We start from the raw sequence: 11,294 nt of genomic DNA, 5'->3' as shown, positions 1-11,294 counted from the left end.
AATAAAATTATTGCATCTATATTACTATGTTGACAGAATGTCCCATGTGCATGAAACCGTGTAGCTTTCTGGCCATATCATTTATCTTTTGTATCAAATTTTATCTGCAAACTTAATAGGCAGGAAAATTGTCAAACTTATCCGATTAAACTCATCATTATTTTTACGGTTCATTACTGAAAGAAAAGCACTTGTATTCAAGTTAAAAAGATAAATTACCTGTCGCCAGTATTTCTAGAAAATAAGTATTCCAAGAGATATCTGCGGTGGCAAAGAAGTGACATAGATGTTTTTATACTAATACGAGTGCACCTAATGACTGGTACATGCACACGTACTAGTATAAAAAAGATCAGGGCACATATTAGTACGTGCATAAAGTAATACGTGCGCAGTTGTTTTTATACCAATACGTGCACTTGTATTATTTATAACGTGCGTACGTTAAGTGCTAATAACGCAAATGATTTTCTTCTAAAACTGTGATGATTTTCACATAAATACGTGCGCAGGTGTTTTAAAAGTAATACATGCGCACGTAGTACATAAAACGTGCGTATGCAGTAAGTTATACAGTGCAGATGTTTTTTTCTGCTATTATCTGCACTGATTTTTTATTCTAATATGTGCACGACTATTAGTGTGAAAACATATTTGCCACTACTATGCCATTGTGGAAAACAATTAGAATTTGTGAAATATGTTACAGAAACTAATGTTAGAATAAAAGAAATATCGATAACATCACATTACATTCAATTTGAAGTAAAAACATGATGATTAGAATTCGTGGCAAACTGTGTTTAATCATGCACATTACCAATACGCTACCGTGTTATCGGTTTATATATACTAGGTTAATGTATAAATATAGATAGTTGAAGAACACTAAAATTGCGTAAAGTATAGGCGGAGATTAATGAATGCCAGATTAATACTTACGGACAATACATATATCGTTTTGGTTTATTAAATTGAAAGAGGAAGTTTTAAAACTGTAATTAAATACCGTGACAAATTTTTTTACTATGTAAGATGATTTATGTTAATCAACGATAGAATTAGAATACTTCTGGAAGATTCAAAATTTCGTTAAATACTGATAAGTGATATGGAAGAAAAATTACATAATAATGGTTCCGAATAAGTAGGGGATACTTCCGACACAATGGAAATGACCGAAGGTAATGGCAACCAAGAAAGTATAAATCATCCAATTGCAGGTGAAGTTCATGGAAGAACCGCAGCTAATGTCACCCTAGAACATTTAGATCATACGAATACAGCTGAACAGTTAGAAGTTGGTGGAAGAACCGCAGATAATTTGAACCGAGAACGTCCAGAAGAAAGAAAAACTTTCAAACAAAGAATTCTGACGTTATTCAGAAAACGGATTTGTAAATTTGTCATAGCAACAGTGACAACATTATTTTTTTTTGCACTCGCAGTTATAATTTATGTTCTGGTATCTTTGAAAAAAGAAGGTAAGTTATATTTCATTGAATAGGAACTGATTTCTCGATTTAGACGTATAAAATACCCTCATACAAAAGAAAAAGAGAAAAGGGCTATTTTCCCAGTATTGATTAGCTTTCTTTACGCATTTTAAAGCTTCAGCGAATATTAGACATCAAGTAAATTGCGGCCACTTAGGACGATCAATACTTTAAGGGGATCATCTCAACATGAAAACATGTCCATAATGGTTAATGCCTAACTTATTATACCACCACATTGATGTGGGGAATATCGATTTGGCTTTGCATGTCCGTCCGTCCTTTCGTCTTTTCGTCAGAGAAAACTTGTGTTATATCTATTGCCAAAAGTATTTGACATATCATCATTACAATTTACTGAATTGTTCTTCTATATTAGAAGTCTTGAATGTAAAAGAAAGTAACCACAGTAAGGTAAGTGAAAAAGTGTCCTCGTCCAAAGTAAGACTCCAGAGGTCACAATCCTAGTCCAGAATGTTTCTTATAACACACTGACTGACGGGTTTGAAACTTTAGTCAATAGTATGTCACTGACACTCTCATTTCCTATGAATCAACACAGTGAACTAATTTCAAATCCAACATGACGCGGTCTTCATTAATAAAGACTGCATGGACAAAATGTTCTGACTAAATTGCATATATAACATACAGAAAATATTGCCTCTATACAGCTGATAAGGTTTATCTACACTTTTAAGTAGATCACGTTGAAAATAAGTTTTAAGATTGTTAAGAATGTGTTTCTATTATATGATCAAGTGATCTAGCTTTATATCCAAGGTAACGCTACTTTATATTTGCTCAACAATTAAAAATTAGAAAGGTTCCGTAAGAAAATGTCATCTAAGTTGTTAAGAATATTGTCTCCCACCACACAGTTGTGTTGGATATTGATTCACTCCAGTCTGTGTGTCTGGGTGTAAGTGTGTATGTCACAAAGCCTGTCGAACATTTTTCATCCGATCTTCACCAAACTTGAACAAAATGTGTTTGACCATAAGACCTCGATCATGTTCGATAACTTGCTCAGACACTTTTGAATTATGGCCCTTGAATTACTGATTGGATCCACTCGTTCAGACCATCTAACTGGATCCATTCGTCTATACCATTCAGAGAAACTAGACATTTCTGATAGGGGCAGTTGTGGAAGACATGCGTTTTTTCTCAAAAACATCTCTATGGTTATTCTATGATTTAACCAGCTGACCTGACGACAAAGTTTCAAACTTTCCCTTTACCTAGATTGATAAAACAAAGGTCAAGCATTGCTTATGTTTCATGTAGATCAGGTAAACAACTGAATCTCTAAAGTGCCAATTTTTTGTTACTTTGCTTAATGACCTAGGTTTTGACCAAGTTTCAAAGTGAACCTAATTTGATAATGGCGAACAATCTGACCCGTATTTAAAAGATCCAGTGGGAAAAAAACTCTCTGGTCTGCGAACATTTTTTTCTTCTATGATAAAAACTGCTAACCCAGTTTTTAATCCCAGATAATCCAGTTTCAAGCTACTTCTAGCACCTCCTGATTAATAGTTATTGTTCGAGGAGTAGATTTGTATGGAGTTCATAAAGCTGTTATGGATTTGTAGACCGACCGAGTGTAGCGGGCGATGTTTGCAAATCCATTAATAGGTCTATAACACAATGTATACCTATTCCGAGAATGATAACTGGTGAACCTACATACGCCTTAGTTCATATTGGTTCAGGGTCCGTTAAACGTTCGTTTTTTATATGTGTGATTGAAAACATATAAATAAAGAAAGGAACACCATTACGTTCTAAATGCTGATAAAACAAAATGCCTAGGTTGTTATGCACCCGTAAATATTTTTGATGGCAAAGAGGACATGCCATTTATACTGCATGAAAAATCCGTGCGAATCTGGTAACCTTTGAGATGAAATCGGCAATATGTGTCTTTTCAATTGTTCAAATCAATTCATATAATTAATATCAATTCACCAGGATTTGTTATATTTTGAATTAGTTGATTTAAATTGCATTGAAAATCATCAGTTGTCTTTTTAGTTTCAAAAAAGATACTTCATTGCAAGGTATTCCATTATCAAACTATTGAAATGTTTATTTTCTAATAATCCTGAACATCTGAATATTAAAATCATACACCGTCTATTCTGATGGTTTGAAAAGGCAAATTTCTTTAATGCAGTTATAATACAGTAGAGAGTTTGAGATTTCAAACTTCGCCTTCCCCTTCAACGTCTCTCATATATATTTTGGGTAAAACGTCACCGACATGCGTGTATTTTATTTAAATCACACGTTGCTACTAAAGTTTTCCATGTAATATCACGTAAGCCAAAGACTTCGCTTTATTACTATGCGAAATAAAAAGCTTAGTTTCAGGATTTCTGCTTATTAACCTATTTGATTATCCATAGATATAATTAGACTAAATTTGATGCGAAACACTATCAATAGGTATAAGAATAATGAAGTTTTGTATGTCTAATGATTTTAACTAAATACATTGAATTGAACCTGGAAGTATAAAGTTATCAACTGATTTTGAGAAACTTTGAGATTTTATTCAAACTTTAACTTATACGGCATATTTGTGTCCCCAGGCGGTATCGATTATACCAGATGGGCCTTTTTGTCGTATGAAGTGAAGTTTCGAACGTCCGAAGATGTGATATCACGAAAGTCGAAACTTCCTTCTTTTTACATCTACTCTGTCCACATACTCGGCATCAAAGACTGAAATCTGGATGGAGGCACATGGCATGACAGTCATTTTACTTGAAAAATAAATAATTACGCGCGATTATCATTTGGTGGAACATTTTATTTTCAAATCCAAGTAAAATCAATCTGTTTGTATCGGACACTTAATACTATAATTGCGTTTTAATTATAAACATAAAATTGTACTAATAAAACGGAAAATTCTTTTGAAGTATCAGACAATTTCAGATTTATGATATCATGATGAGAGACTTTTCCTGTTAGCCGTATGGGATAACTCCATTTTTTAAATGCACGGAACCAGAGCGAGCCTGGCAGAGAGACATTGTGGGTTAATTCGCCCTTTGATTCTTACATTTTACAAAGAAAGTCAGTCTTGAAACTCGGTGTGACCCTACCCTTCCCCCACCCCCAACCCCCCCCCCCCCCCCCCCCCCGAAATGGGTGACCCCCTCTTTAATGTTGGTGTCCCTCTAACAAATAGTCCTGGATCCGCAGATGCTTTACTTATAAAATAGTATATTAAAATCATATTGTGCTGTCTGAGAGTTTGGCATGATTATACAGAGTCATACCGAGTGTCATTATCACTTTGATATGATCATAATAGGCTATTAACTTTGTATGTGGATATATGCACGAGTTCTGCAGTGGTAATATTGCGCGACTTTAGGAGCGCAATATTGTCCGAGAAAGAACGAGTGCATATATCTACATACAAAGTTGATAACCTTTTTATTACATATCCACTATCAAATGATTAATTTATATCTAAATTATCGTTCTGTCACGAAAGACAGGAAAAAATACGGAAAAAAATTCTCCGAAAATGCAATAAACAAATCAAACTGACGCGCATTAATAATTTCCGCGAAAATGGCGTCAACTTGTTGTCGCAACGTGCGCGTTGACGCCATGGACGTCACGTGATTCTTTCCATTACAACGTTAAGAAAACATTCCACGTCCTATATTAGTCCAACTCATGACGTAATTATAACTTTCATTTCATTTCAGTCTGATAAATTACTACGTGCCAGTATCTAATAGGTCAGATTAATCAAAGTGTAAAAGTAAAGAAAATGTTGCATAAATTACAAATTAAACAAATACACAATAGCAACAAAAATCTAAAGAAACGAGATTCGCAAGGGGAGGTAACTAGAGTCACGGATTGGGACTAGTCCGATATAAAAGCGTTCAACGTCATGATATGGAAAAATATTGCACGATCGCGGTCCATTGAAACCCAGTGGAAAATAATTTTAGGTATGTAATAGTCATTTTTATTTCCTTTCGTGTATGATTTACAATCGTGCATTGTAAACTGACTATACTGACACAATTTTATATAAAACCTAAATGTTTGGAGCAACACTAACGAGTTTTTACATTGTTCACATTGTGAAATGTTTTTTTTTTTTCATTTAATTTTCATTCTTTTCATTGTTAAAACCTCTTGTAAAATTCCTGCCCTTTCGGACAATTGGTATCAAAATGCACGAAAAAAACGATCATAATTACGGATAAATTGAATGGGCGGATTAAAAGAAGTAAGGTCCATTCTAATGTTTGAAATCTCAAGGAATTTTAATCGAACTTCAACTTCATACGTTAACTTCGCAAGAGACGTTGAAGGGGAAGGCGAAGGTTGAAATCTCAAACTCTCTAATGTCAAAAATTGATACAACGTTGGTGAAGAAAACAAAGTTGCATTATCATGCCAAAATTCTTTTAAATATGTCATTTTTCACGAGATTTTTAATACTGCTAACGTATTTTATCTCGTATAATGACTTACGTTATGTTTCAGTTTTCAAAGACATATCCTACAATTGCCACAAGGTTGTAGAAAATAAATACATTAGAAATAAAAAAAAATCCAAATTAAATCCTAAGTGTAATAAACAGATATGACTGCAGTACAAGGTGTATTTGAAACCAATTTATAGTGAGATAAATATGTTCATTCTTTATAATTTGTGATTACTTGTGTGATTTAATGGATTAGTAGGTTACTAAATTGCATGTATTATGTTTCAGAAGACCTTAAACAACTTTCTGAAAGATAAACAAATCAAAATTTAAGTGTCATACTTGGTTTTAAAAGTCGTTTATATACATCAACAATCACGCTATGATTTAATGAAATTGTTATATTAATTCAAAATGTTTGGTACAATGTCTACCCAATGTTAATGAAATTATTGTATGTAACTTTTGAAAATGTATTTTTTTTCTTTCGGGGGTTGTTGTGGGGGGGGGGGTGTCTTCACTATAGCCTTTTTTTCATTTTTTTTGTTTAACATTGGGTACGGGCATATGTTTCTAATACCCGATTATTCGCTCTAACTATAAAAATAAATCTTGTTTAGCTTAGGTAGTCGACGAAAGTCCTCATCTGCAGTTGGTGGCAGTGATTTTTTTTGGAAATAATTAAACTACCTGTGCCCGTGGAATTGGGAAAATAAGCACCACAAATCCAGAAATTTTGGGAAAATAATGGCAAGCTTGTTTTTTTTTATCAGTTGTTGATTTTTTTTTTGCCTTTGCTTAGACGAATGGACTAGTTCTTGACTGACTCGTTTTCACTTTGTAACAAAATGCTGTCTATCAATAATGCGATACAGACTTTGTGAATTTTAATTGAAAACAATCTTCATGATCAGAAGGGGAAATGTGAAATGTATTTGGGAAATAATGATCATTTTTTGCAACGGGAAACAGCCCGTATTCGGCACTAAAAATGGCCAAAAAATCACTGGGTGGAACCACTTTTTTCTAGCCGAGCCCACTGCAGGTGTCATATTTACCTTCCAAGCATCTAGTCTAGACCGATACTGCTAGGAACAGTCCCAAAGTAAGACAATCTTTCATCACTGAACATTAGTCGGGATATCAGCGGTAGTCGGAAATCGAACCCGGATCGCTGGCGTTGTAGTCCTACCTGCTAACCACTGCGCCACGGCATTCTCCATTTCTTCGCTATAACAATTTTATTTTACATATATTATATAATAATATTATGTTCTGTTCTGATATATTCTGTTCATATTTAAATGGTTTTTCAAGCACCTTCGATTCACGTGGAGAAGTTGTCATTTACTTGTCGAAAGTTAATACTTGTATATTTTATATATAAATGAAAGGTTGTTAGGTACACGGCATTGGACCAAGAAAAACAATCGACAAAACTTTAATAAATATAATGATGTCAAAAACACACATTCACAAATAATTATATTAATTTGATATGACTTAAAGTGGAATAGTTGGGGTTTTGTTTTTAGTATTTTTCAAGCAAAATCCAGCGTGTAAAATGGATTGAGGAAACCATAGCTATTAATCCAATAAACCAAACTCTCCCTGAGAGAACTCTAAACAAGAACTTTCAAAATACGATTTTTCTATTTTGACTTGGACAATCTTTTAAATAAAATTCAAATTGCACGCAGGTGTTGCTTCCCTTCAACTTCAGAAATCTCTAGCTATAGATAAGAGAGGTCACTAGAGGAATGAAGAAAAAAACATTTATTGGTCCGATTTCTTTATTTCTAAAATATCAACTTCAAAAACGTATGCATCATTTTCGTTGATTGAACAAATTTAAAGGCAGAGCGACCGAAAATTGCTTTTATAAAACATTCACTCGGAAATGTTATACAAACTTATTCTGAATACACAAATTTATATTTATGTTCCATGTAAATTGTAAGGAAAATCAAAATTTTCATTAATGGATTTAGCATTTTTTCAAGGGAAAATTTTAGTATTTGTAAATTTTGCGATTTTACATTTTTTCACTTTTATTTCAGTTAGTGTTAATATTTCACGAATTATTCTTCTGACAAAGCCAGTACTTATAAGAAGTAACGGTCTTTCAATTCTTTTGGCGATATTGTAACACAAATGTTCTCTAACGAACAGATAAACGGACGAACATATGAAGCGAAATCTTTTTACCTACCTCATGGGGGTGGTTATGAAACCAGACCTTATCACCGTTATACGCATGTTTTTCCTACCACACATAATATGATCAAATAATATCAAGGTGCCCCCCTTGAAAAATCGATCGTCCTAGGTGTTCACACTCCACTTCGTCTTTTTTCGCAAATGTCTGTTAATAGACATTTGCGAATTAAGTCTACGTGGACTGTGAATACCTAAGACAAACGATTTCTCAAGGGGACCGTCTCAACATGATAATTTTAATTTATTTCTGGTAGGAAAACATTCCTATAATGATGGTAAGGTCTGGCTTATTATGTCACCGAACAGGATAAGATTAGGATTTATCTTTCCGTTCGTCTGTTCACCAAAGAAATGTTCTGTTATACATATCGCAAATAAAAGTATTTGATCTAGCGTCATAACACTTTCCTGAAATGTTCTTTAATATTATAAGTTCTGCATCTGCGTCAAAGTTGAAAAGATGATCGTAATGTATCCGTATTCCATCGTCGTCGTCGTCCGACATGAAAAAAATTAAACTGGGTCAGCTGGGATCAAAATATAGGTCAGTAGGTAAATCATTGTGAAAACTGTGGAAAACGTAATAACTTGCGTCTCCATTCCTTTGATGTTATAATACGCCCGAGGGGACGTATTTTGGGATACCACAGGTGTTCATATGGCCGTCTGTCTGTCTGTGTGTCCGTCTGTCCGTTAGCAATTTCTTGTCGACTCCGCTCTGTAACTCATGAACCCCTTAAAGGATTTTAAACAAACTTGACAAATGTTCTCCACATCAAGACGACGTGCAGAGCGCCTGTATCAGGTGGTTCCCTTTAAGGTCAAGGTCACACTTAGGTGTCAAGGTCATATGACTTTGTTTCGTGTCCGCTCTGTAACGCTTGATCTGTTTGAGGGATTTAAAGAAACATTGTCCACCACATCGAGACAAGTCAATATCACACTTAGGGGTGGGGTCAAAGGTCATATAACTTTGTTTCGAGTGCGATGTGTAACTCTTGAACTGCTTGAAGGATTTTAAAGAAGCTTGGCACAAATGTTCACCACATTATGACGACGTGCAGAGCGCATGGCTCGCTTTAAAACGTTTGGCGATATGTGTAGCATAACTTCTCTCTGATGGACAGAAACAAGGAACGAGAGCTGTCCGTAAGACAGCGCGCTCGATTTTTCTCAGTACTTGACTCTGAATTAGAGCTTTGCCAGTATATCAATTCCAAGTTAAAACGGGACATAACTCTGTCAAAATTCAACTCGGAGTAATGGGGATTGTTTCTCCACGTGTAGGCTTTGATAGTAAAATGTTTTTAAGTTTCAAGTCAAACGCTTTAATAGTAACAGAGATATTTGACTTTATCAAACATTTCAACAAAAAATTCTAAGTGAAAAGGTGGCATAATTCTGTCAAAAATCAAATCAGAGTAATGAAGATTGTTTTTTTTCCTGCTGTAGACTTCAATAGTAAATAACTATTTTAGGTTTCAAGTCAATAGCTTTGATAGTAACAGAGATATTTGACTTTATCAAAAACTTAAACCAAAAATTCTTAGTTAAAAAGAGGCATAATTCTATCAAAATTCAAATCGGAGTAATGGGGATTGTTTCTCCTGGTGAAGCCTTTGATGGTAAATAAGTATTTTAAGTTTCAAGTCAATAGCTTTGATAGTAACAGAGATATTTGACTTTATCAAAAAATTTAACCGGAAATTCTAAGTTAAAAAGGGGCATAACTCTGTCAAAATTCAAACCAGAGTTATGGAGATTGTTTTCCTGGTGTAGACTTCAATAGTAAATAATTATTAAGTTTCAATTCAATAGCTTTGATAGTAACAGAGATATTTGACTTTATCAAAAACTTTAACCAAAAATTCTAAATTAAAAAGGGGCATAATTCTGTCAAAATTCAAATCAGAGTAATGAAAAATAGTTTTATTTCCTGGTGTAGACTTCAATAGTAAATACCTATTTTAGGTTTCAAGTCAATAGCTTTGATAGTAACAGAGATATTTGACTTTATCAAAAACTTTAACCAGAAATTCTAAGATAAAAAGGGACATAATTCTATCAAAATTCAAATCAGAGTTATGAGGATTATTTCTCCTGGTGTAGACTTTGATAGTAAATAACTATTATAAATGTCAAGTCAATAGCTTTGATAGTAACAGAGATATTTGATTTTATCAAGAAAATTAACCAACGGCGACGCCGACGCCGGAGCGAGTGCAATAGCTCTACTTTTTCTTCGAAAAGTCGAGCTAAAAACAGGCACGTCCGAATTTATATCACCTACCGCATAGTGATGATATAATAACCCAAACCGTATTATCGTTATAAACTCAATTTCCTACCGCGCATAATATATTCAAATTATGTTGAGACGGTCCCCTTGAAAAATCTATCGTCCTAGGTGTCCACAGTCCACGTAGACTTAATTCGCAAATGTCTAATACCTCTACTTAATGTGTATAACAAAAGTCAGTTACAGAAACGGTTTATTACAGTTTAATGAGTGGAGTTTGTGTATTGTAACAACTACTTGTACATTACTTATTTCATATTGATTATCTAATTAATTTCATAAATTATACAAAAATATTATCCAAGTTATTGAAAAAGTACGAATAGTGTCCAGTTTAATTTTTTTGCAACAATAAATTAAGCATTTTACCGTGTGTTTAAAGTAGTAGATCTAAATAAAAAATGACAAGTTGCATTTTTTTCCGTATGTTTTTGTAGTATTCTTAGGTTTTTATGCAAAGCACTGTTCTGATTGAGTTGTAGATAAGTCCGAAGAATTGCTTTAGATAATAGGAAATTACATGGATATTGCAGTGTCTGAACGAATCTTCTAACTTAATATATTAAATTTACATATGACCGGAGTGGCCCTTTTAGTTACACATTTTTCCCAGCTTGTCAAAGAAATGTTAAATTCAAATTAATTACAAATATGTGGTACCAATTTAGCATTTATGTTATTTTTCATTGTACTTAATATTTCTATTTCAAATCTAGCTATCCTTACTAAGAGCAAGTATCTTCTGCACTACTAAACTTTCTAGTTGGGCCTCAGGACGACTTATAAAATAACTGTTAAAATTAA

General features: G+C 33.7%; 1 protein-coding gene across 1 annotated transcript in view; it reads left to right on the top strand.

The window, feature by feature from the left end:
* The first annotated feature begins 894 nt into the window (after positions 1-894).
* Positions 895-11,294, top strand: part of LOC123541720 (uncharacterized) — a 49,492-nt gene continuing 39,092 nt past the window's right edge. The window contains exon 1 of the mRNA XM_045327273.2: positions 895-1,484. Within this exon, the coding sequence (XP_045183208.2) occupies positions 1,169-1,484 (316 nt within the window). The 5' untranslated portion in view covers positions 895-1,168. The remainder of the gene's footprint in view (positions 1,485-11,294) is intronic.

The sequence above is a fragment of the Mercenaria mercenaria genome, chromosome 19 (genome assembly GCF_021730395.1).
Source record: "Mercenaria mercenaria strain notata chromosome 19, MADL_Memer_1, whole genome shotgun sequence".
NCBI classification, from domain to species: Eukaryota; Metazoa; Mollusca; class Bivalvia; order Venerida; family Veneridae; genus Mercenaria; species Mercenaria mercenaria.
The sequence above is the reverse complement of the archived record's forward strand: the minus strand, read 5'-3'. Positions and strand labels throughout refer to the sequence as shown.